Below are 26,855 nucleotides of genomic sequence, written 5' to 3'. Positions count from 1 at the left end.
GAGACAGTCTCGCCCTCGGCCCCCGCTGGAGTGCGGCGGCGCGATGTCGGCTCGCTGCAACCTCCCCCTCCCGGGTTCAGGCGATTCTCCCGCCGCAGCCTCCCGAGTAGCTGCGACCACAGGCGCCGCCACGCCCGGCTAATTTTTGTGTATTTGGTAGAGACGGGGTTTCGCCACGTCGGCCAGGATGGTCTCGAACTCCTGACCTCGCGATCCGCCCGCCTCGCCTCTGAAGGTGCTGGGATGACAGGCGTGAGTCTCCGCGCCCTGCTTCCAGCTCCAAAACTTTTTAATAAACGTTTATTTCTGCTCTAAAATTTGCCTCGGTCTCTCGCTCTGCCTTAAACCTACTTCTGCCCCTCCGCAGAATCCTTCCCCCAAGAAGGGCAGGGATTGAGTTTGCCGCGGACTCGCTGGATTCCAGCGTAAGTGTCACGGAGCGCGCGCGGGAACCTGATCCCAGGTGGCAGCAGCAGAACGCAGGCTCCGGGAGGACGTGCTCCCCGTGCTCATGCTTGCTGGACAATGAGGCATTAGGCGGGAAAAGTGTCCTAGGTGTGTGCAGAGGCCACAAGTTGACAGACTGAGGCAAGGAGAAGGTGCGAGAGAACTGCCCGAAGCCACAGACGCCAGGCTGCGAGCGGGGCTGTTCCCGTGGAAGCGTGTATCTCACCTGCGGGGCCGCGCTGTTCCCTGGCCGCCACCTCGCCCTTTCACCTCTGCTTACCTGCATCTGGAGCCAAGGAGCCAAGAATCAGAATGCGAGAAAACCGGGAGAAAGGCCGCCTCTTCAGAGTGGTCTCCACCCCTGCAGCCCCAGGCCGGGCTGCAGCCTGGGTGACAGAGAGACAGGGCTGGACCCGAAGGTCGTCCTTTCAGGACTCTGGACAGGAGGGCCCGGGAGGCTCTGTCTATACTGAGGTCACCCAGGCGCGTGTGTGCGCCCCACGCCCCTGCCCACAGGCCTGCACTGACGGCCCATCCTCTCCCTGGAGGGCCCTGGCCTGCTGACCCACCCGCGGCTCATTTTCATGTGATTCCAAGGCAGGAAGCAGGAGGCGTGGCCTCATGAGCACCACGTTCCTGTTGAGTCACCGGCTGCCCCCGTGAGAAACACCTCACCCTCAGCTGCCCCCAGGCTTTCCACAGCCCAGCTGTTCGGGACCTCATCTGCCACCCCTCAAAGAATCTGGGCCTTTGGCGGAACAGCACTGAGCAGGCAGCCACCCCTTTTCCTCTCTCCTAACCTGGCCCTCGGCTGACTCCATGTGTTGCATCGTTCCTGTACTAGACTTTTTTTGAGACAGGGTCTCACTCTCTCACCCAGGCTGGAGTGCAGTGGTGTGATCTCGGCTCACTGAAACCTCCGCCTCCCAGACTCAAGCAATCCTCCCACCCCAGCCTCCCGGGTAGCGGGATTTACAGGCGCCCACCACCACGCCCGGCTAATTTTTATATTTTTAGTAGAGACGAGGCTTTGCCATGTTGGCCAGGCTGATCTCAAATTCCTAACCTTGTGATCCGCCCGCCTCAGCTTCCCAAAAGTGCTGAGATTACAGGCGTGAGCCACCACACTCAGCCTCCCAACTTTTGTTCAAGCCCCAAGCCGCTGTCATCTTATACCATACTCTCACCAGATTGCTGTGAGTTCTCTCTGTGGTTCTCTCTGCCTGGGAGATCCGTGGCCCTCTATGGACAAGCTCCTGAATTCAAGATTCAGTTCAAACATGCCCAGTGAAGTCAGCCCAGATTTCTTTCCTCCGAGTTAGGTGCTTCTTTCTCTATGCTCCCATTGCATTTTCAACATCTGGATATTATGTGGCATGCATAGGGCACAAACCGGAATGATGAAATCTGACGGATTTTCACATGCATGCCTGGGTGACCCACCACACAAATCCAGATACACGACATCCTTACCCCTTGTCCCTGTGTTAACTCCTCTTGGCTCCTATAATCATTGATTAGTTTTTAGTTCTTGAATTTCACATAAACGGAACCATACAGTCCCCCGCCCTTGTTTTGCTGTGTCATTCAGGCAGGAGTGCAGTGGCACAATCATGGCTCTCTGCAGCCTCAGCCTCTCAGGCTCAAGTGATCCTCCCACTTCAGCCTCCCGAGTAGCTGGGGCCACAGGCAAGCCCCACCAGCCCAGCTAATTTTTATTATTTCTTGTGGAGATGGGGTCTCGCCATGATGCCTAGGCTGGTCTCGAACTCCTGGGCTCAGTGATCCTCCTGCCTCTGCCTCCCAAGGTGCTGGGATTACAGGCGTGAGCCACCGTGACCGGCCCAGTCTCACTTTCGGGTGTGGCTTTCTTCACTCAATATTCTATATATAAGATTCATCCATGATGTAATTTATTCTTTTTTTTTTTTTTTTTTTTTTTTTTTTTTGATGCAGTTTTGCTATTTTTTGCCCAGGCTGGAGTGCAATGGTGTGATCTCGCCTCGCTGCAGCCTCCACGCCCCGGGTTCAAGCAACTCTCCCGCCCCAGCCTGCCGAGCAGCTGAGATTACATGTGTGCACCACCATGCCCAGCTAATTTTGTATTTTTAGTAGAGGTGGGGTTTCACCATGTTGGTCAGGCTGATCTTGAACTCCTGACCTCATGATCTGCCCACGTTGGCCTCCCAAAGTGCTGGGATTACAGGCGTGAGTCACTGCGCCCAGCCAACTTTTTCTACTCTTAGTGGACATTTATATTTTCAACTTTTGCCTGTTATAAGTAATGCCTCTCTGAATATTCTTCTACATGTCCTCTGAAGGAATTATGCACTGATTTTTCCAGGGCTATACCTAAGAGTAGGACTACCATCAGAGGGCAGGTGAATATTTAAGTTTGGCAGATACTGTCAAACAGATTCCCAGCGTACTCCTACTAATCACGCCCACCAGCAGTGTGTAACATCCGGTTTCTCCATATTCTCACAAACGTTTTTAATTTTAGGCATTGTGGTGGGTGTTTACTGTTATCTCCTTGTGTTTGAATTTGCATCTTCTTGATGAGTAAGCACCTTTTCTTTTTTCTTTTTCTTTTTTTGAGACAGAGTCTCTCTGTTGCCCAGGCTGGAGTGCAGTGGTGCGATCTCGGCTCACTGCAGCCTCCATCTCCCGGGCTCGAGCCATTCTTCTGCCTCAGCCTCCTGCGTAGCTGAGGCTACAGGTAGTGCCACCACGCCCAGCTAATTTTTGTATTTTTAGTAGAGATGGGGTTTCACCACGTTGGCCAGGCTGCTCTCAAACTCCTGACCCTGCCCACCTCGGCTTCACAAAGTGCTGGGATTACAGACGTGAGCTACCGCACCCAGCCGAGAAATTACTGATTTTGATTAAGCTCTATGCATCAGTCTTTTTTTATGGTCAATGCTCTTTGTGTCTGTTTAAGAAATCTTTACCCACTGTCTGCTGCAGTGTGATTCACTTCTTGCCCCACAGCTGTGAGATTCTTGCAGCCAGGGGCTGTATCTTCTGTATGTTACCCTGCTTTCTTCACTCCGAGCCTCACACAGAGCTTGGGACATGGCAGGAAGGAGCTCAAGAATCACTGAATCCCTGGATAAATGAATGAATTCATGCAATGCCTGAAGTGACACACACAGTCTCTGCACAGAGATTTTACTTCCAATGATGAAAACAATTACTGAGAAAACCCCTGATGCACATATATGAGAAGGGATCATTATAATTGGCTACCACAGTTTAATTTTTTCAAATAAAATTGGAACCTTCATTAATTTTCATGTCATCCTTGTGCAGGGACCATGCTAAACTTCTCTGTATCGTCCCAGTTTTAGTATATGTGTTGCCAAAGCAAGCATACAGTTTAATTCTTCTATTTATTTATTTAATAAAGACGGGGTTTCACCATGTTGGTCAGGCTGGTCTTGAACTCCTGACCTCAGGTGATCCGCCTGCCTTGGCCTCCAAAGTGCTTGGATTACAGGCGTGAGCTACTACGTCCGGCCTAATTCTTCTAAACTGTATATGAGCTGCTTTCTATGTAAGAATTTCAGGCTGGGCGCAGTGGCTCACGCCTGTAATCCCAGCACTTTAGGAGGCCAAGGCGGGTGGATCACAAGGTCAGGAGTTCGGGATCAGCCTGGCCGATATGGTGAAACCCTGTCTCTACTAAAAATACAAAAATTAGCTGGGCGTGGTGGCAAATGCCTGTAGTCCCAGCTACTCAGGAGGCTGAGACAGAAGAATCGTTTGAACCCAGGAGGTGGAGGTTGCAGTGAGCTGACATCACACCACTTTTCGCCAGCCTGGGCAACAGAGCGAGACTCCTCAAAAAAAAAAAAAGAAAAGAAAAAAAAAAATTTTTTTGACAACAAACCATTTAAAAAAAAATTATTTTTCTTTTCTTTTTCTCTCTCTCTTTTTTTATTTTTTTATTTTTTTTATTTGGGAAGGAGTCTCGCTCTGTTGCCCAAGCTGGAATGCAGTGGCGCAATCTTGGCTGACTGCAACCTTCACTTCCCAGGTTTTAAGCAATTCTCCTGCCTCAGCCTCCCAAGTAGCTGGGATTACAGGTGCCCACCACCACGCCCGACTAATTTTTGTATTTTTAGTAGAGGCAGGGTTTCTCCATGTTGGTAAGGTGGTCTCAAACTTCCGACCTAAAGTGATCTACCTGCCTCGGCCTCCCAGAGTGCTGGGATTACAGGCGTGAGCCACCGCACCTGGCCTGGAGTCTGTTTTGAATCCTTTAAAGTGTCAAATTTAGTGATGGTGATGGCAGCTGCAGGTTTTTGCTCCTTAGGGTAAACTTACGATGATTAATTCGGTGATTACGCTTATGCACAAGCCACTTGTGTAAGAAATCATGTGCTTGAGACAAACAGCTCTACCAAGGCTAGCGTTAGGTCCATTTCTTCGTTTCCCTGTGGTAAGCCTTCTAGGGTAACAGAGGCCCAGTCGCTGCCATCATTACTAACGCCTTACCTTTTCGCAGACCTGTTCATCATCATAGGTGTGGCTCTGCCGGAGCTGTGGGCACTTGCTGTTACTTCGTTGGTGATATTCCTAGGGAGGAGCAAGTGGAAGTCTGAGGACACAGATCACCAACAGGGCCTGGGGTGAGAAAATCAGTCGTGCCACAGGAAGCTGCCAGGTGCCTCGGCCGCAGCGGTGATCCCAGCCTCTGGGAGGCTGAGGCCGGTGGATCGCCTGAGGCTATAACTGCCCAGGGGGTTCCCCTTGCCCGCTGCCCAGACAGCGCCGATTCATCAGGACAGAGCACTTGCAATAGAGAAAAAGTAATTCATAGAGCCGGCTGTGAGGGAGTCTGGAGTTTTCTTATCGCTCCAATCCGTCTCCCCGAGCATTCGGGCAGCAGAGCTTTTAGGATAGCTTGGTGGGTAGGGGAAGCAGTGAGCCAGGAGTGCTGACTGGTCAGAGCTGAGAGCGTCGGGAGTCAGAGCTGTCTTCTTGTGCTGAGTCAGCTCTTGGGTCGGGGCCACAGATCAGAGAAGCCGGTTTATTGATCCGGTGGTGCAGCTGCTCCACCAAGCGCAGGGTCTGCAAAATATCTCAAGCTCTGATCTTAGGGGCCGTTTAGGGAGGGGCAGCATCTCGTAGCCGCCAGCTGCAGGACTCCCAAACCCGAATTTCTAATCCTGTGACTAATGTTAGTCCTACCAAAGCCGTCTAGTCCCCAGACCCAGAAGGAGGTCTGCTTTGGGAAAGGGTTCTTATTGTCTTTGTTTTAAACTATAAACTGTAAGCTATAAACTAAGTTTCCCCCCAAGTTAGTTCAGCCTACACCCATTAATGACCAAGGACAGCTTGGAGGTTAGAAGCAAGATGGATTCGGTGAAGTTCGATCTCTTCACAGTCTCGGTCGTCATTTTGCAAAGGTGGTTTCAAGGCCAGGAATTTGAGACCGGCATGACCAACATGGTGAAACCCTGTCTCTACTAAAATTACAAAATGAGCTGGGTGTGGCGTGCACACCTGTAGTCCCAGCTGCTGGGGAGGCTGACGGGGGAGGACTGCTTGAGTCTGAGAAGTGGAGGTTGCAGTGAGCCAAGATCGCGCCACTGCACTCCGGCCTGGGCAACAGAGCAAGACTGTTTAAAAAGAAAGAAAGAAAAAAAGACAGCCAGGTACGGTAGCTCACACCTGTAATCCTAGCATTTTGGGAGGCCAAGATGGGTGGATTGCCTGAGCTCAGGAGTTTTAGACCAGCCTGGGCAGCCTGGGGATGAAACCCTGTCTCTACTAAAAATACAAACCAATCAGCGGGGCTTGGTTGCGGGCACCCGTAATCCCAGCTACCCGGGAGGTTGAGGCAGGAAAATTGCTTGAACTCGGGAAGCAGAGGTTATGCCACTGCACTCTAGCCTGCGCAACAAAGGGAAACTTTGTCTCGAATATAAAAAAAAGGCCTTGGGAGAACAGGCTAGACGGATGTTCCATTCTAGGGTAGGTTGTGGGATCTGGAGGTGGGATCTGAGCAAGGAATAGAGAAAGCTGAGGAAGCAGAATTCACCGGCAGAAGAGAAAGAAGATGGTACAGCTGGACGGCCGGGCCCCTGTCCCTAGTGCTACCCAGATGACAGTGGCAGCTCCAAAGTCACCGAAAGCTGACGAGGGAGCACATTCCCTTAATTGGAGGGAGGAAAAAAGGGAAGATAAGTTGAAAGTGCTGCCGTTTATACCAGACCACTGAAGGGGAAGTGAGCGTTTTCTCATTAGTATACAAATGCCATAAACTTCAGCCCACTCAAACTAGGTTTCTGCCTCCAGCACTGCACTGAAACGGCTCTTGGTCTCCAGTGATGAACACTTCACTGTCCTCTTTACCCGACTCCTCCTAGTCAGATGAGACAGTTGGCCGCGGGACCCTCTTGGAACGTTCTCACTCTTGGCTCCCTTGACACGTCACTCTGGCATGTCTCCCTTTTTTGTCATCCAGGCTGGGGTGTGAAGTGCAGTGGTGCAATCTCGGCTCATTGTGAACTCCACCTCCCAGGTTCTGCGATTCTCCTGCCTCAGCCTCCTGAGTAGCTGGGATTACAGGTGCCCACCACCATGCCCGGCTAATTTTTGTGTTTTTAGTAGAGACGGATTTTCACCATGTTGGCCAGGCTGGTCTCAAACTCCTGAGCTCAAGTGATCTGTCCACCTCAGCCTCCCAAAGTGCTGGGATTATAGGCGTGAGCCACTGTGCCCGGCCCTGAGAATTCTACTTTATTTATTTATTTATTTATTTAAGACAGGGTTTCACCATGTTGGTCAGGCTGGTCTTGAACTCCCGACCTCAGGTGATCCGCCCGCCTTGGCCTCCAAAGTGCTTGGATTACAGGCGTGAGCCACCACGCCCGGCCGAGAATTCTACTTTAAATAGAATGTTGGGGAGTTTACTTTTAGGCTGAGACCTAAAGGACGAAAGAAAGCGATCCATGCTGAGACCAGGAGGAGAACTTAGGCGGAAGAGCTGCCGGGGCTGCTGAGCTTTGAGAGGCGGCCAATTAGCTGGCAGGCAGTGAGCAAACAGGGTGGCATGAAGTAAGGAGCTTGGACGTTCTGAGGGGAATGAGAGAGAGTAAGGGCAGGGACTGCTGCAGTGATCAAGATGAAAAGCAGGTCACTTGTGCTGAGAAATGCTGAGTAGGTGACAACGTATTGTTTGCTAGGAAGAACGATGGCAAGGAAAACCTAGCCAGCCAGCCTCCAAGTGGAAAACTGTTGGGGACATTCTAAAGCGGCAAGACAGCATACAAACTGTAAGGTTTATTCTCTGTACGGTTTAGTGCTGAGTTTAAAATGAGGAAACCGAAGCCTGCATGAGAACAATTAGACGCCAATTTATTCGACTCCCAGGCGAGGTTCTATGGTCCAGGGAAAGAGGGCCAGCGTCCTCCCAGTGGAATTATATAGGGAGGGAAGGCGCCCTGATTGGCTGTGGCAAACAGGATGTGGACGTGGCAAGCTGCTATAGGTAGGTAGGCGGGATTTCCGGTGAGCGAGCCGGACGGGGCCATACGCTATTGGGCAGCTTTTGGCAGGGCTTCTTTTAAATTTTGGCGGAGTTTTCCAACGGCTGGCTAGGTGCCGAGTGCAGAGTTTAGTGCTGGGCGCAGAGGTGGGCGTGGCGAAGCTAGATGCTGAGTGCCGATTCTGGTGACGTAATTTCAGGCGTGGAGAGGGACTCAGGCGTGGAGAGGGACGGGCGGGTCCGAGCCTCGCGAGGCAAGCGGCCTTACACAGACATCACACCCCGGTTAAAACGATCCTGCAGACTCGGGACGTGGGCCCTGCCCCGGGGCTCCCTCGGGGAGAATACTTTTTCGTTCGTCTGTGATCAGTGGTAAGCGGGCGCCAGCTGCACCCCTAGTTTATCTTGGTTCTATGAGAAAGCGCAGAACACCTGCTTGTGGATACGCATCACCTGTTCAGAGAATAACTACGTGGGTCAGCGCTGCTCGAGACCCCCGGCCCGGGGTGCCATCGGCCTGTGAGACCCACGGCTCGGGATGGTGTCGGCCCGTGAGACCCCCGGCCCGGGATGGTGTCGGCCCCCGAGCCCCCCGGCCCGGGATGGTGTCGGCCCGTGAGAACCCCGGCACGGGATGGTGTCGGCCCCCGAGCCCCCCGGCCCGGGATGGTGTCGGCCCCCGAGCCCCCCGGCACGGGATGGTGTCGGCCCGTGAGACCCCCGGCCCGGGATGGTGTCGGCCCCCGAGCCCCCCGGCCCGGGATGGTGTCGGCCCGTGAGAACCCCGGCCCTGGATGCCGTAAGCCCCTGAGACCCCCGGCCCGGGGTGCCGTCGGCCCGTGAGACCCCCGGCCCGGGATGGTGTCGGCCCCCGAGCCCCCCGGCCCGGGATGGTGTCGGCCCCCGAGCCCCCCGGCCCGGGATGGTGTCGGCCCCCGAGCCCCCCGGCGCGGGATGGTGTCGGCCCCCGAGCCCCCCGGCCCTGGATGCCGTAAGCCCCTGAGACCCCCGGCCCGGGGTGCCGTCGGCCCGTGAGACCCCCGGCTCGGGATGGTGTCGGCCCGTGAGACCCCCGGCCCTGGATGCCGTAAGCCCCTGAGGCCCTCGGCCCGGGTTGCCGTCGGCCCCCGAGGCTCTGGGCTCGGGAGGCTGTGGGCCCCGGAAAGTCCCACTCGGCTGTTCTGTGTCTGCTTCTTAACGCCTTCAGCGCCGCCTGGCTGGGGTCTCTACGGCCCAGCTGGTCTCGGTACACTTGGACTTGATTGATGGCAGTGGATTGGAAAGTAGGGTTATATTATGTACATTTTGGAGGTAGAAGTTAAAGGACTTGCCATTGGAATGGATATGGGGGAATGAAAGAAAAAGAAAATGACTTAAGTTTCTGGCAGGTTTGTGGGTCTGACGGGGGAGGAGGTTTCAGATTAATCACATAAATCCCTGTTACTTGGCATATGCTGCTGGGGCATGGGGATAAGAAATGGTTCCACAAGAATGGGGAGCACAGGCCGGCGCGGTGGCTCACGCCAGTAATCCCAGCACTTTGGGAGGCTGAGGCAGGTGGATCACGAGGTTAAGAGATCAAGACCATCCTGGACAACATGGTGAAACCCGGCTCTACGAAAAATACAAAAATTAGCTGAGTGTGGGCCCGTAGTCTCAGCTACTCAGGAGGCTGAGGCAGGAGAATCGCTTGAACCCTGGAAGAGGAGCTTGCAGTGAGCTGAGATGGCGCCACTGCATGTCACCCTGGCGACAGAGTGAGACTGACAATCTAAAAAAGAAAAAAAGAAAGAAAAGGAGGAGCACAAAGCCATCACTGTAGAACTGAACTGAGCAGCAATTCCAGTTTTTTTTTTTTTTTTGAGGTGAGGTGGTCTCACTTGGTCATCCAGGCTGGACGCGATCCCAGCTTCCCACAAACTCCACCTCCCCGGATTCAAGCGATTCAGCCTGCCTCAGCCTCCCAAGTAGCTGGAATTAGGGGCACCACTGCCACACCCAGCTAATTTTTTTTTTTTTTTTGAGACAGTTTTGTTCTTGTCACCCAGGCTAGAGTGGTACAATCTCAATCTCAGCTCACTGCAACCTCTGCCTCCTGGGTTCAAGTGATCCTGCCTCAGCCTCCCAAGTAGCTGAGATTACACGTGGCCACCACCATGCCTGGCTAATTTTTGTATTTTTAGTAGAGACAGGGTTTCACCATGTTGGCCAGGCTGGTCTCAAACTCCTGACCTTGTGATCAACCTGCCTCAGCCTCCCAAAGTGCTGGGATTACAGGTGTGAGCCATTGAGCCCAGCCCACAGCCGGCTAATTTTTGTATTTTTTTTTTTTTTTTTTTGAGACAGAGTTTCACTCTTGTTACCCAGGCTGGAGTGCAATGCCGCGATCTTGGCTCACTGCAACCTCCACCTCCTAGGTTCAGGCAATTCTCCTGCCTCAGCCTCCTGAGTAGCTGGGATTACAGGCACGCACTGCCATGTCCAGCTAATTTTTTGTAGTTTTAGTAGAGACGGGGTTTCACCGTGTTGACCAGGATGGTCTCGATCTCTTGACCTCAAGTGATCTGCCCACCTTGGCCTCCAAAAGTGCTGGGATTACAGGTGTGAGCCACCACGCCCAGCAATGATACCAACTTCTATCTATTATACCATATAATTTTATCTCCTGACTTTTTGCCCATTAATTTAGTAATTTCCTTCACTTTTTAAGTCCTTAATGAGCCATTAGTAATTACCACTGGTCTGAAAGATTAGACACTTGAATTGCCCAAGTATGTCAAATACAGAACTTATACTTGCCTAATGAGGCTAGCTTACCGAGTGTTTCTGTAACAACTACTAACATTTACAGTGCTTACCACAAGCATTCCACATACCGTGAGGAGCAGAAAAAAGGCTGGGAAACATTACACATGACAAGAGGACTGCAAGCTTTTGAAATCTAAATTGCTTTACTGAAAGTAACATCTAGAGTCTTATCTTGCAAAAACAACAGCACAAAAAACTGTATTGAAAAGTTTTTGTTTTTATTTCCAAGGTCAGATATTACAACAGGACATTTACATGTATTTATAAAAAAATGCAGCAGTTGAATGTATAGATCAGAGGTTCCCTTGAGCTTGGTCCCTCTCTCAGCACAGTGAGCTGATGTCTTCAAAAGACTGATCGCCCCACTCCCCTCCCCCCACCCGGCTGTCCCCCCTCCCTCCCCATTTCAAGTTGCAGTATTAATATAAAGCAACTGGGTACAACACAGCAAGAGTATTCACAATTTGGTACAGCCCAAAGCAGAGGATCGCCAGCTGAGAGGAAGATCCTCCTTTTGGAAAGTATTTACCTGTAGACTATGGATGTCTATAGACAGATCACGCCCAGTTATCTGAGATTTCCCTGGTTTTAGAGCAAGTGGAAGTTCCACTGAGTGTTAGTCAGCAGTCACAGCTCTGCTCTACCTAATGGCATGTCTCCTCTTACAAGTTGAACTTTCTGCGGCCTGCATGTGTCTTCCATTTAAGGCTTTCCCTAGCACCTTTATGATGACTCATTAGATATACAGGAGGGGCTCTAATGTGTCTTGAACAAAAAAACTTAGTGGATAGTCCAGCTGCCCCTTGCTCAATGATCCCGAAGACTTCTTCCCACTACTGAGAAGAGCTGCATTAATAAATGGTATCTCCTAGCACCATGGGAGAAAAGGCCCAGAAAACAGAACTCCATGTGCATTTCAGGGAGCACTTGCCAGAAACACCACAGCAGGAGCGCTGACTCTGTTATCTTCTTGGAGTCAACAACAAAGTTACACTACAGATTAAATTTAGAGCCTGTCCTGCATTCCCAGTGCAAATCTCAGTAAGACCCCCTCCCCTCCACTTTGTCCAGAATAAGCTGAGCACACAAACATTGCAGGGAATCTCTAAATACTGTTAGGAACTGCTTTAGAAAACACTTTAAAGCAAATCACCCCAAGCTGACTTCACTCAAGTCCCCAGCCCACCCTCATCCCTATCCCCCCAGAAATTTCATTCCTTAACTTCTCTGAGTAAGATGTAAAGTGAGGTTTGGAAAATGACATGAAAAATGTTTAAAAACACAATCAATGAAGACATGCCAGAACTAGACATCCCAGGTGATTCAAACTGCACTGTTCAAACTGAACTCACACAAAGCATGCAGAGCCTACGCGAACACTCCTGAGAGTTTCCATGGGACAGTCAATACCTACTCGACAAAGGACTTTCTTAAAGGGCTCAACAAAAAGACACCAGATGTTTAGAAGTTGTTTACAACAACAACAACAAAAAACCATTCTGGAAAGAAAAGATTATCAGAGGAGTGAAGAAAACTGTTGTCTAACAGATCCACCCAGAGCTTGGATGGAAGCCCCTCAAAGTCTAAGGTCTATGTTAGCACCAACTCATTTCTCTGTACCTAAGACTAGATTATCTCACAGCTTTACTGTTCCCTGGTAAGTGTTCTAAGCAGCCTTTCCAGGCTGAAGGGACAAACCCAGGAAAGTAACAAGGCCTGAGACCCCAAATGGATAAGCTAAGCAGCCCCGACTAGAAGCTTGCTACTCGTTAACCGAAAAGCGGGGGTCACACACTACTTTCACTCTCATTAGCAGATCAGAGGGGATTTTCTGATGGCAACAGTCACTGAATGTAAGGTTTCACTCACAGGGCAACTGTTATCTAAAAGTTATTGTTAAAAGCATATGATTAGTGTCATAAACATATTTAGATTTGGAACTACATCATTTGATATTTCCATTAAGAATGCCAAGCTCTGAGAAAAACATACTGTAAAATCATGCTGCTGAAAACTGCAAGGTATCCAACTGAGTATAAACAGTCTGATGTCAGTCTAATATCACCCTGAAATGGATCCTGGTGACATGCACTACTGAGCCAGCTACCTTGACAGGAAAAAGCAGAATGGCAGGGAATCATTCCAGATCAAGAATCCCTCTATCAGTTAAGATTTCCATATTGAGTCTATGAAAAAAGCAAATTAAAAACACTTTAAGAAAGGGAGAATTCAATTCCAGGTCAGAATTTATCTAATGAGCTAAAATGTGTCCCACTTACCATGTCTAAAAAATGGATGACTTGTGCTAGCCCAGTTAGATTAATAACTTCTTTTGATGAGATAAACTACTACTTTAGTCCAGCTTAGCTTGACTATTCTTCCCATTTGAAAACCCAAATGACCTTTATAAGGTATATAAAATTCCCAGAGTACTGTGATCTCTCTAGAGGAAATACAATTACACAATAAAACTTGATGTTTGCTGCCAAAGAATTAAGTACAACAAAACTTCCCATATTTATAGATTCAGATGTGATTGTTCTTGGGATTTGCCATCTCTAATCCTAGAAGTAAATCTGGTTATCTTTTGAAAATACTTTCTCACTACAGAAATGCTAAATATGTTTATTAAAGTAGTTCAAATTGGATTGCCCAACTTTATTTTAAAATCAGTATGGCAAAGAAAGGCCTATGCCAAAAAGCATGCTTATGAGACTGAGATTTAAGCCATACAACAGCAACTGGCAGGCCACAAAGAGGGTGAGCTATCACAGAGCTAGCCACACTCTATTTGAAATAGCTACAGGGAAAATAAGCCATAAAAGTAAGTTTGCCTCAAAAATTTCCTTTGGGCTGGGCGCGGTGGCTCACGCCTGTAATCCCAGTACTTTGGGAGGCCGAGGCGGGTGGATCACGAGGTCAAGAGATCGGGACCATCCTGGTCAACATGGTGAAACCCCATCTCTACTAAAAGTACAAAAAATTAGCTGGGCATGGTGGCGCGTGCCTGTAATCCCAGCGACTCAGGAGGCTGAGGCAGGAGAATTGCCTAAACCCAGGAGGCGGAGGCTGCGGTGAGCCGAGATCGCGCCATTGCACTCCAGCCTGGGTAACATGAGTGAAACTCCGTCTCAAAAAAAAAAAAAAAAAAAATTTCCTTTGATTTTATAAAAAATGAAGATTGTTACATATTAAGTCTTCAAAATGGAATTTCTTAAACACAGCCAATTACATTAAAAATCGTAACTATTTTAAGATAATGTTAAATGGAGAAGTAAAACAGAAAGCAGGATTAAAAGATTTTCTAATTAAGGGTCTCACCGTCATATCCAATAATACCGCCATGTAAATTCACTTCACAGGAAAAATACAAGGCCACTGTAATCTCTATTTTTAAAGACGTCGAGAAATTCTTGATTCTAAACTGTCTCTCTAGCAGGACACATAGGTGAGTCAAAAACCAAAATAACCATCACTGAAATACCAAATCTCTACGTAACAGAAGAAACCAATATATGCATATGGTTTTCCCTGTTGGATTTTGCAGTTCTAAAGAACATTCTTGCTACTGCTCCAAGATGTGTACCGTGCAAAACCATGTTTCATGGCAAGCTTGAGTGAAATGCTAAGCGAGGCCACCCAGTGAAGCTGAGTGTCCACAGTACAGCAGCTGCCTTAGCCTTCATCAAGGCTTGTGTTACTGGAAAACTGCCATGTTCACCAGAAAAAGTGGTTCTTCCTACGCTCATTACTTTTGAGTCCTACCAAGACGACCAATTCATCAGCCTGCACCCCATGATTTACTGAGTAGTTAAATGATGGTCAAAAAGGTAGAGACAGGGTAAGAATGACATCATAATGATACACTCTACAGGATAAGAAACATGTTAAAAAGTCAGCCTAATTGTATCTTGAAAAAGTTGTTTCTACCAAAACGTGTGAATCTTACAACTTATGCAAATCAATTTCCCAGCAGGCCAGTAAAGTACTTTAAGTATACAAGTAAAAATAAAATGTAATGCCAGTGTTAGTGACATATTTGGTTCTCACTTACATTTTAGTTACATACTTAACACTGATCAGGCAGACAGCGTTAAGTTTTCAAAAATACGGAATTATTTAAATTATTACTAGACCTGTAACTATGATACTCTCCTTTTGGGAGACTTCAGTCATCACAGTAAAATTACGAGCATTGGTCAAATGATACCTGAACATAGAAAAATAAAAAAGAAAAGAAACTGATTAACCAGCATATTTTAATCAGCCTAGGGATCATATGCAATAAAGGGGAGAGAGCGGAAGCGTAAGACGTGAGTGAATGGGACTTCAGAGATCATCTAATTCGGTGTCTAGAAAAGGCTGAGAACTATTAATCTAGTCCAATTCTCTCATTTTTCAGATGAGAAACCCGAGATTAAGAAGAGAGAAGTGTGAAGGTGACAATTAGCAGAGCTGTTACCCAAGCGCACTGCCGCCACTGGCACCCTTTCTGCATGCAGGACAGACGACGCTATGCATTTAATTGGTACCTGGGTGGAGTGAAATTAAATACTGCCTTCATTTCCCAGTTGCTAGTGGCACCCTCCGGTATTTTCCGAAGTGTGTAAGTGAGATCCCTGCTAGCAAGGAATCTTTACTCTGGGAGATCAGGAATTCCTTCCCACGTGGGTACTGGCTATGCCTTACTGACAGAACTTCATGCCGTAAATCTAGAAGTTACAGAAGGTGGAGCTGAAGAAGCAGGTGGGTCAAAAAGAAATCTGAGCTACAGTGCTTGCTACTTTTCAGTCTTAAGACTTTGCTAACTAAAACATACACTATTCCTTCCCTTTTCTAAACTTTAACTAATTATAGTGCAATCCCAGAAAAGTAAACATTTACATGCTCTCCAGTTATTTCATGTGTAGTGTGTCTCCCTAACTGGATAAAACAGGCAGGAATCAGATCTTTATTCTTTTTTGAGACGGAGTGTCACTCTGTCACCCAGGCTGGAGTGCAGTGGTGTGATCTCAGCTCACTGCAACCTCTGCCTCCTGGGTTCAAGCGATTCTTGTGCCTCAGCCTCCCGAGCAGCTGAGATCACAGACATGCACCACCATGCCCAGCTAATTTTTGTATTTTTAGTAAAGATGGGATTTCACCATGTTGGCCAGGCTGATCTCAAACTCACGACCTCAGGTGATCCGCCTGCCTTAGACTCCCAAAATGCTGGGATTACAGGCATGAGCCACCACACCCAGCCAGGAATTAGATCTTAGGTTTCAAAATATTTCCAGCTTCAATTAAGAACTCAATAGATAATTGTTGACTTATATAGTCAAGAAGCAGAATTATATACATGATTTAAAAACACACACACAAGGTCTACAATAATCTGGTATTGCTGGTACAGAAAAGATAACTGCAGGCCGGGCGCGGTGGCTCACACCTGTAATCCCAGCACTTTGGGAGGCCGAGGCGGGTGGATCATGAGACGAAGAGCTCAAGGACGTCCTGGCCAACATGGTGAGACACGTCTCTACTAAAAATACAAAAATTAGCTGGACGTGCTGACGTGCTCTTGCAGTCCCAGTACTCAGGAGGCTGAGGCAGGAGAATCACGTGAACCTGGGAGGCAGAGGTTGCAGGGAGCCAAGATGGCGCCACTGCACTCCATCTAAAAAAAAAAAAAAAAAAAAAAAAGAAAATTGCATCATTTTTGAAAAATGGTTAAAAGAAGATAAAATTCTTTTTTTATCCTTTTCATTTATTCTTGGCAAATAATGCCACATAGTGATTTTCCTTTCACATCTTCAACAGTGCACCATTTTAAAAAAGCAATCATCAGCCTCTCAATGGCATAAATAAAAATGTATAGGCACAGTGCAAATCCCACAACTTTAACCCAACTGCTTTCCTATATTTAAAGGAACAAAACTAAATGATAATGCACAAAGCCAAACAAGATTTGAGTAACTTGATTCTCTCGCTGCAGGAGAACACAGCATGGAAGTTAAAACCGTATGGAGTCTGGGTTCCAATTCCGATTTGCCACTCACTAGCTACAGCATCCTCAGTAAGTTCTCTATACCTGTTTTCTTCTTTACACAATGGGAAGAAAATGTACATACAAGTACCTAGCACATGCCCGTTACTCAGTATTAGTTTCCCATTCTTTTCTCATTTGGCATTGTTCGTCTCTTCTCTGGTTCCTTCCGATATCAAATCTGAAAAAGTATTCCCCTAACTTTTTTCCCCCACTGGTTTTGTTTGTTTTTTAATTTGAGTTGGAGTCTCCCTCTGTTGCCCAGGCTGGAGTGAAATGGCGCAATCTCGGCTCACTGCAACCTCTGCCTCCTGCATTCAAGCCATTCTCCTGCCACAGCCTCCCGAGTATCTGTGATTACAGGTGTCCGCCACCACACCCAGGTAATTTTTGCATTTTAGTAGAGATGCGGTTTCACCATGCTGACCAGGCTGGTCCTGAACTCCTGACCTCAGGTGATTTGCCCGCCTTGGCCTCCCAAAGTGCTGGGATTACAGGCGTGAGCCACCACGCCCGGCCTTTCCACTAGTTTTCGTTCCATCTCCCTGTATTTTTCTCTTATCACTCTGGAAGTCTTTCTTTCTTGTTCTTTTCCTCCCTAGCTTTTTTTTTTTTTAACACTTTTTCAAACTGTTTCCAACACCCACAAGGAATGACTATTTTTAACTAACCTTACTGACCTCATTGAATCTATTCAATAAAACCTCTCCCCTAAAGAGCAAAGGAACTTGCAGAGGAAATAAAGCAAACTGGAAGAAGCATACTCCTGTCAGTGGACTAAATTCTTGAGGAAGGCAATACTCCTTATGCATTCTTCCCATGTACAATCCATAACTCCTCCCATGGAACTCTGTATCAACCCTAAGATCATGACACTCCCACCTCAAAATAAAATAAAACAAAACCCACTACCTCTTGTATTGTAAAATCCCAGTTAGATGTTAAGTTGGATGAATGTGTCATGCCATCTCTTCAATCGCTTTATGTATACTTAGTCATCTCACAGTAGCCTAAGTTGAAGAAGTCACTTTGGTTTCTCATAAATGAATATGCAAGTGCTGAGCATGTGGAAAAGAACTACGTCCCCTCACTAACGGACACACTACCAGCTTCTCTGAATATGTTTTACCATGAGAAACTAGAAGGTAAAGAGAATGAAACAGAACCCAATGGATAAACTGTTGACATGTTTGACTGATTTGGGCTTCAGCTGTGACTCTGCTGGGCGAGCAAATGGGGGCCATCAGTGCACCAAGCTAAGCATACCTCCTTTTCTTACCCTGTGCCTCCCTGAATTTTTAGATTTCTGACCTTGTCTACTACCAACAAATGTCTTAACCTCCAGGGCACCTTTAACAGCACATAGCTCTATTCTTCAAACAGCAAGTATGTTACCCAAGTTCAGAGACACAATTGAGGAATTAACATAAAAACCATCCTTCGCTCAATAAATCAAAAGCTGCTTGTTAAGCCTCAAGAACCATAAAAAACACCAAAGTGTAAGTATTACTCAGTCACCACTCTAGAGAGAGAACTTTGACTCAAGGTAGAAATGAAACCGTAATTATATAAATATATTTATAAATATTTATACAATTATATACTTATACATAGCACTTACACAGACTTAGAAAAAATGCAAGAACATTAATTCAAAAGGACTCACTGAAGAATAAACAATTTTCCATGATTTCTGTGAGGAGATACATAACTCATTCTTTAGGGAGGGTTCCTCAAAATCCAACCAACCATTAGAAATCACATTCTATAATTTTGTACTAGCAACACATCTTTTTTTTTCTTTTCCCAAATCCCCTAATTGCCAAGAGAGCAATCTTAAAGTAGGTGAAAACCTAAAGGTCTCTAAGCAACATCAGTTTACGTTCCTCAGATTAAAGAATCAATCTAAATCCTCAATTGACAAAAAAGGTTCATTTAATATTTTAATTTTACAAGTTAAAAGTTCTAGTTTTGCCACCAGAATCACGACTATTCCTTCAGAGGACTCCAATTAAGCTCAAAATAAGAACTGAGCATAGAGTGAAGCTGATATATAAATGGTATTACATAGATTCAAGATGGCCTCTTCTAAAAAATATTGAAGAAAGCTTTCACCAACTCCAATTTGAATTGGGTTTTGTTGGCAGAAAAATCCCACAACATCTGAAAATTACTAGTAACCTCCATCATCCCCCTTACTAAATGTTGTCTTCTGAATTGAGTTTAAAGGTTTTCCCCTTAGAGAGGCTTTCTTCAGTTTTGATACCTTTTGAAAGAAAACAGCATATGGACTCAAGTTCAAGTCAGTCACCAGAGCCTTTCGGAGACTATTCCAACCAGGGACAAAAAACGAACCATTATTTCTAACCAAAAGAAGGTGGTTAGCAACTCTCTGCTGAATGGCTTTCTTTCTCCCCAGGGACATACCTAAGTATGCCTGAAACAACACAGGACAATCAGTAACCACAGTGGTCACAATGACAAGCCATTGCACTACATGATGATTGACCAGCTGCCTTCCTACAGATCACTGCAGACCCAGACAATAGAGGACTCCAAGGGAACAAATATGCTGTGCTGGCAGAAACAGCAAGCACCTGCCCATTCCTGTCACCACGACAGGCTCCTTCATGCTCGTTCTTGGACCAGCAGGGTCGATACAGAGTAATAAAATTGTCTCAGGCCAGGACAATGAAAGTCACTCCAAGCTATACACTCCATATTTAACGCTCATTCTGCCAATAACACATGTCATGGAAATAGTTCTTATAGCTGGGAACATGAAAATCCTTTGACAAAAGTTTTTAAGTATGATGAGCAATAATTACAAGGGATGCTTTTTCCACATAAACAAAAGCCTGGATATTTTGTTAAGTGATATTTCCTACATGAAGAATACAGCAAAACGAAACACATGTTAGAGAATTTCTTCTCCCTACAAAAAATGGGGGCTTACAAAAAAGGGAGGTTGTTCTTACTCTGAATCTAGCCATTCCTTTGCCAGAGGAGTCTGGGGAGTAACATTAACATTTGATCCCAAAAAAGTGCCGTGCAAGAGACCACTGACTGGAACACAGAGTTCCTGCTGCTGGTACTAGGAGAGGTCTTATCCTTACACTTCAATTTGGTCACCAGATTAGGTAAGAAAGAAAGTGTGGGGGGAGAGAGGGAGGAAGGGGACAGAATGGGGAGGGAGAGAACAGAGGGGAGAGAGAAACAGGGGGAGAAAGAGACTGATTATAGGAGAGGTCGAGAAATAGAAGGAAGGTGACTTGCTTGCCCAACTCTGGCTCTGTGGTCCTGTAAGCCAAATGCACACTTAGTGACATGGTATCTCACGGGAAAAGGGGAAAAAAGGGGTAAGCTGAGAGAGGTCAGGCCATGGTGTTAATTTCTTTCCTGTACAAAGACAGTCTCTTGAGGACAAAGGCCTGCCTCTTGCAAGGTAATATCATAGTCCAGATGAGACAATTTCCTTCGAGGAAAGTTGGTGAGGAGTTCAAAGCGTTCATTTGGGTATCCTTTAGACTGGACGTGCTTCACCAAAGCCTATCAACAACAAGAGAAAGACAAAGCCGTGAGACGCAAATAAAAGGAAAGCGTATTAGTGAATTAGATATAAAACACTCTCTTTTTAATCACATTACAGCAGCTATTAAGTGTAGGTCCTTCTTTCAGATAACCAAAGCTTGCCCTTCGGATGGGGAGATAATATATCTGCACCCAATTACTGAAAGCCATTAAGTGACACTGAAATACACACAGTTATCATTTGTCTCCCCAATAAATACATCCACTCACTATTTATACAATTAAATTATTGTTCTTATTTTAAACATCATCCGTTTTCCTTTATTCCTTTTAGCAAGGAAGGTATGGCCTTCATTCTACCTACAGCCAATCTAGCCACTTGTACACTGAATCTCTTCTTCTCAGAGACGGTACCACCAGAGAATAGCCCATCTTCTGCAGGTTGCTTCAGTATCTCCCTCTCTGCTTCCCATCAAACACTGCTTGCATTTCAGTAATATGGTCTTCAAGAATCAGCCTAATTATCTCCAGCTGTAGCAATGGCCAGGCATGCCTGACCCAAGGGATTCATTCACAGGCTAAGCTAATCAGACTCAAGATTCTGTTTTCCAGCAGTTAAAAAACAGAGGGTTTCGGGCATGGTGGCTCAAAACCTGTCATCCCACATTGTGGGAGGCTGAGGCAGGTGGACAGCTTGAGCACAGAAGTTTGAGACCAGCCTGGGCAACATGGCGAAACCCCACCTCATCAAAAAACATAGGCCAGGCGAGGTAGCTCACGCCTGTAATCCCAGCACTTTGGGAGGCTGAGGAGGGCGGATCACCTGAGGTCAGGTGTTCAAAACCAGACTGGCCAACATGGTGAAACCCCATCTCTACTAAAAATACAAAGGAATTAGCTGGACATGGTGGTACGCATCTGTAATCCCAACTACTTGGGAGGCTGCGGCAAGAGAATTGCTTGAACCTGGAATTGAATGCAGTGAGCTGAGATCACACCACTGCACTCCAGCCTGGGTGACAGCCAGACTTTGTCTCAAAACAAAAATAAAAACTAGCCGGGTATGGTGGCATGTTCCTGTAGTCCCAGCTACTGGGAAGGTGGAGGTGGGAAGAGAATGGCTTAAGCCTGGGAGGCAGAGGTTGCAGTAAGCCGAGATCGTGCCACTGCACTCCAGCCTGGGCAGAGACAGAGCCAGTCTCCAAAAAAAGGAAAAGGACAAAGAAGAAGAAGAAGAAACCCAGAAAGCTCATCGTCTATGAATTTTAGATGAAAATGCCTGCAGCATCACCATGATGGACCATGTACGAGTTGAGGAATAAACAGAAGCCACCAGTATACAGAGAGACTGATGTGAAGCAGGGGATTGCAAGAGAAAACCTACGGGCCCCAGAAGAGAAACAGAAAAACAGACATAACTCTTAAACACTTTGCAGTTCCAGCTACTGGGAAAACCATGATTCTCTTCAAATAAGCCCAGTCGTCCTTTTCCATAAGTAATCATTTCAGTTGGGTTTCTATTCCATGCAGGCATGAAACAGAAAAATCTTCACTGCAACCCATATGTGGCTTACCTAAATTAATCTGGGAAGGAAATAAACTAAATAGAATTAAGATTCATGACCAGGTACTCCCACCTGTAATCCCAGCACTTTGGGAGGCTGAGGCAGGAGGATCACTTGAGCTCGGGAGTTCAAGATGATGGTGAGAACCCTTTTCTACAAAAAAGATTTTTTAAAAATTAGCTGAGTGTGGTGGCACACACCTGTGGTCCCAGCTACCTGGGAGGCCGAGGTGGGAGGCTGGCTTGAGCCCAGGAGGCAGAGGCTACAGTGAACTGAGACTGGGCCAGTGACCTCCAGTGGAGTCGTGAAGGTGGAGCAGGTGGACCTCAGGTGAGCAAAGCAGCAAGACCCTGTCTCAAACCAACTAGCCAGCCGGCCAGCCAACAACATGACTCACCACAGTTTGCAGATAGAGATCAGACTAAACACTTAACACCTATTTCTTTCTTTTTTTCATAGAGACAGGGTCTCACTTTATTGTCCAGGCTGGTCTCAAACTCCTGGACTCCAGTGATCCTCTTGCCTTGGCCTCCCAAAGTGCTGGGATTACAGGAGTGAGCCACGGTACCCAGCCTCCCATACCTATTTCAAAGAATTATCAAGCAAATCTCGCTGAACTTACTCCAATTAAATAGCTTTTCTGCTTCGAGACAATGCTTCCAATTAGATACAGAGGCGTGCCCGGTGTCACTGTGCTTCCCTTTGCTGAAGGTCTACAGCACCTTGGTCAAGTGCCTCTGCTGCTTCACTTTCCAACAGCACGTGCTCATGCCACGCCTCTGCATCACCTGTGGTAATGCTTGTAGTATTCTTTTTCATTATTTTACCTATTATATATAATCATCTGTGAGCATCTGTCTTTGAGGTTACTATTTTAGTTGTTTTTGGGCTCCACGAACCACGCCCACACAAAACCGCAGCCTTGAGAAATGAGTTGTTCTGGCTGCTCCACCTAGCAGCAGTTTTCCCATCTTTCTTCCTCTACTCAGGCCTCCTTATTCCCCGAGACATGAAAAGTACTGAAATGAGGCCAATTAATAACCCTACCATTGTAGGCCTCTAAATACTCAAGTGAAAGGAACTATTGTACATTCTCAAAATCAATCAAATGCTAAAAATGACTGCACCAGTTAGCCAAGCTGTGAATGCAAGGAAAAGTTATTGAAGGAAATTAAAAGTGCTACAGAAAATAGGATATTAGAGAGAGATCCAAGATGGCTGATCACTGGCAGCTGGGGATTGTAGCGCCCAGTGAAAGCGCAGAGAACGAGAGGACGCCACACTTTCAGATGAATTTTTGTTGCTCACACACCAGGAGATTCCCAGCGGAGGAGCCCCACGGGTCGCCAGCGTGACTCTTGTGGCCGGCGAGGCGGTTTTGCCAGTGCGGCGGTTCTTGGTGCAGAGTCAGAAAAGCACCATCAATCTTAACGCCACTGTTTTGGCCGGCGCAGTGGGTTGCTCAGATTTTAGCGCTGGGAATCAACAAGTTGGACGTCCATTTAAAAACCCAACTATAAAGACAGTAATTATAAAGACCACAGATGGATAAATCTATATAACGAAGGGAAGAAACCCACCTAAAAAGACTGAGAATACCCAAAATCAGAACGCCTCTCCCTCTACAGAGGATCACAGTTCCTCATCAGCAAGGGAACAAGGCCTGATGGAGAAAGACTGTGTTCCATTAACAGAAGCAAGCTTTAAAAGGTGGATAAGAAAGTTCAGTGAATTAAAAGAACTTGTTCTAACCCAATGCAAAGAAACTAAGAACTTTGAAAAAAGGTTTGACGAAATGTTAACAAGAATACACAATTTAGAGAGGAATATAAGTGAATTAATGGAGCTGAAAAACACAACACGAGAACTTCGCGAACTATGCACAAGTTTTAACAGCCGAATCGATCAAGCAGAAGAAAAGATATCAGAGGTCGAAGACCAGCTTAATGAAATAAAACGAGAAGACAAAATTAGAGAAAAAAGGATAAAAAGGAACGAGCAAAGTCTCCAAGAAATATGGGACTTCGTCACAAAAAAGTATGTGACAAAGAGAATCAATCCAAGCTGGAAAATACGCTTCAGGATATTATTCAGGAAAACTTTCCCAACCTAGCAAGGCAGGACAATATTCAACTCCAGGTAATACAGAGAACACCATAAAGATATTCCTCAAGAAGACCAACCTCAAGGCACGTAATCGCCAGATTCACCAGGGTTGAAATGAAACAGAAAATACTGAGGGCTGCCAGAGAGAAAGGTCAGGTTACCCATAAAGGGAAGCCAATCAGACTCACAGCAGATCTCTCAGCAGAAACCCTACAAGCCAGAGAGTGGGAGCCAATATTCAACATCCTTAAAGAAACGAACTTTCAACCCAGAATTTTACATCCAGCCAAACTAAGCTTCATAAGCAAAGGAAAAATAAAATCTTTTGTGAACAAGCAAGCACTCAGAGATTTCATCACCACCAGGCCTGCTTTACAAGAGCTTCTGAAAGAACCACTATAAATAGGAACAACCAGTATCAGCCTTTCTAAAAAATACCAAAAAATAAGGCCGGGCGCGGTGGCTCAAGCCTGTAATCCCAGCACTTTGGGAGGCCGAGGCGGGTGGATCACGAGGTCAAGAGATCGAGACCATCCTGGTCAACATGGTGAAACCCCGTCTCTACTAAAAATACAAAAAATTAGCTGGGCATGGTGGCGCGTGCCTGTAATCCCAGCGACTCAGGAGGCTGGGGCAGGAGAATTGCCTGAACCTGGGAGGCGGAGGTTGCGGTGAGCCAAGATCGCGCCATTGCACTCCAGCCTGGGTAACAAGAGCGAAACTCTGTCTCAAAAAAAAAATAAAAATAAAAAAAATAAATAAATAAAGAACATCAACATAATTAAGAACTTACATCAACTAATGGGCAAAACAGCCAGCTAACATTAAATGGCAGTATCAAACTCACATATATTATTATTAATTCTAAATTTAAATTGACTAAATCTCCCAAGCCAAAGACACAGACAGGCAAAAAAAAGCCAAAACCCATCGGTATGCTGCATCCAGACCCATTTCACATGCAAGGATACACAAAGACTCAAAACAAAGGGATGGAGAAAGATTTACCAACCAAATGGAGAGCAAAAATAAATAAATAAATAGAAAGTAGGAGTTGCAATTTTTGCTGATAAAATAGACTTTAAAGCAGCAAAGATCAAAAGAAGCAAAGAAGGATATTACATAATGATAAAAGGATCAATGGAACAAGAAGAGCTAAAGATCCTAAATATATACGTACCCAATACAGGAATATCCAGATATATAAGACTTATAAAGAGACTTAGACTTCCACACAATAATAGTGGGAGACTTCAACATCAATATTAGACAGATCAATGAGACAGAAAGTTAACAACGATATCCAGGACTTGAACTCAGATCCGGAACAAGTAGACTTAATTAACATTTATAGAACTCTCCACTTTAAATACACAAAATATACACTCTTATCAGTATCACATCACACGTATTTATAGGTTTAAATGAAATACTGGTTGGCTGCTTGTTAGTTATTTTCTTCCCTCATTTTTTTTTTCCATGTCTCTATTATTAAACACAATTATAGGCATACCCATTTTTAGTCTGCATTCTAGCCCGGGCAATAAAGCAACACCCCTGTTCTCTCTCCCTCTTCCTCTTTCTTCCTCTCCTTCATTCTTTTTTTTCTTTTTCTTTCTTTCTTTTTTTTTTTTTTTAATTCTTTCTCTTTCTTTCTCTCTTTCTTTTTCTGGGGGAAAAAAAAAAAAAAGTGCTACACCAGTGACACACAAATGATAGAAAGAAAACCAGCCTTACTACTGAAAAGGAGAAAGTTTTCGTGGTCTGTAGAGAAAAATCAAACCAGTCACAACATTCCCTTAAGTCAAAGCCTAATCAAAAGCAAGGTTCTAACTCTCTTCAATCCTATGAAGTCTAAGGGAGATAAGGAAGCTACAGAAGAAAAGCTGGAAGCTAGCAGAGGTTGGTTCATGAGGTTGAAGGAAAGAAGCCATCTCCATGACATAAAAAAGTGCAAGGTGAAAAAGAAACAAAAAAAAAAAAAAAAAAAGGAAAAAAAAAGTGCAAGGTGACACAGCAAGTGCTGGCGCAGGGAGTGTAGAAACTCATCCAAAAGATGTAGTTAAGATAATTCATGAAGGTAATGACATTAACAGTTTTTCGTGTTTGACAAAACAGCCTTCTATTGGAAGAAGATGCCATCTAGGACTTGCACAGCTAGAGAGGAGAAGTCAGTGCCTGCCCTCAAAGGTTCAAACAGGCTGCCTAGCAGCTGGTGACTTCCAGTTGAAGCCAACACTCATTTAACATTCCAAAATCCTGGGTACCTAAAAAATTATGTTAAATCTACTCTGCCTGTGTTCTATAACAGTAACAACAAAACCTGGATGAGAGCACATCAATTTACAGCATGGCTTACTGAATATTTTAAGCCCATTGTTGAGACCTACTGCTCAGAAAAAAAAAATCAACATATTAACTGCTCACTGACAATGCACCTAGTTACCTAAGAGCTCTGATGAAAATGTAAATAAAAATGAATATTGTTTCCAGTCTGCTAACCCAACATCCATTCTGCATGCAGCCCATGGATCAAGGAGTAATTTCAACTTTTAAATCTTATTTAAGAAATACATTTGGCCAGGCATGGGGCCAAATCTCAACACTTTGGGAGGCTGAGGTGAGAGGATTACTTGAGGCCAGGAGTTGAGACAAGCCCTAGCAACACAGCAAGAAACCATCTCTACAAAAAAAAAAAAAAAATTAATTGGGTGTAGACACTCAGCAGGGTGAGGAAGGAGGATCACCAGAACCAGGGCAGGGGTTGGGGAGAGTCAAGGTTATAGTGAACTATGACCACTGCACTCCAGCCTTGGCAATAGAACCCCCTCCGCCTTTTTTTTTTTTTTTTTTTTTTTTTTTTTTTTTTTTT

General features: G+C 46.0%; 2 protein-coding genes and 1 non-coding gene across 4 annotated transcripts in view; all 3 read right to left on the bottom strand.

Moving 5' to 3' along the window:
• Positions 1-1,232, bottom strand: part of TM4SF19 (transmembrane 4 L six family member 19) — an 8,786-nt gene extending 7,554 nt beyond the window's left edge. The window contains exon 1 of the mRNA XM_032264202.1: positions 728-1,232. The gene's annotated coding sequence lies outside the window, so the exon portion shown is untranslated. The remainder of the gene's footprint in view (positions 1-727) is intronic.
• A 2,482-nt stretch (positions 1,233-3,714) lies between these two features.
• LOC116540688 lies at positions 3,715-3,819 on the bottom strand. The gene has a single exon (XR_004264555.1). It is a non-coding gene; the product is annotated as a U6 spliceosomal RNA (small nuclear RNA).
• A 13,551-nt stretch (positions 3,820-17,370) lies between these two features.
• The window catches only part of UBXN7 (UBX domain protein 7), a 73,298-nt gene continuing 63,813 nt past the window's right edge, over positions 17,371-26,855 (bottom strand). Inside the window, exon 9 of one of the 2 annotated variants that reach the window (XM_032264205.1) lies at positions 17,371-20,330. In XM_032264205.1, the coding sequence (XP_032120096.1) occupies positions 20,169-20,330 (162 nt within the window). In that variant the 3' untranslated portion in view covers positions 17,371-20,168. The remainder of the gene's footprint in view (positions 20,331-26,855) is intronic. The other variant, XM_032264203.1, reaches the window with a different exon arrangement.

Source organism: Sapajus apella, unplaced genomic scaffold (assembly GCF_009761245.1).
Source record: "Sapajus apella isolate SASKATOON/1434 unplaced genomic scaffold, GSC_monkey_1.0 scaffold143, whole genome shotgun sequence".
Lineage (NCBI taxonomy): Eukaryota > Metazoa > Chordata > Mammalia > Primates > Cebidae > Sapajus > Sapajus apella.
This window is presented reverse-complemented; position numbering and strand designations above follow the sequence as displayed.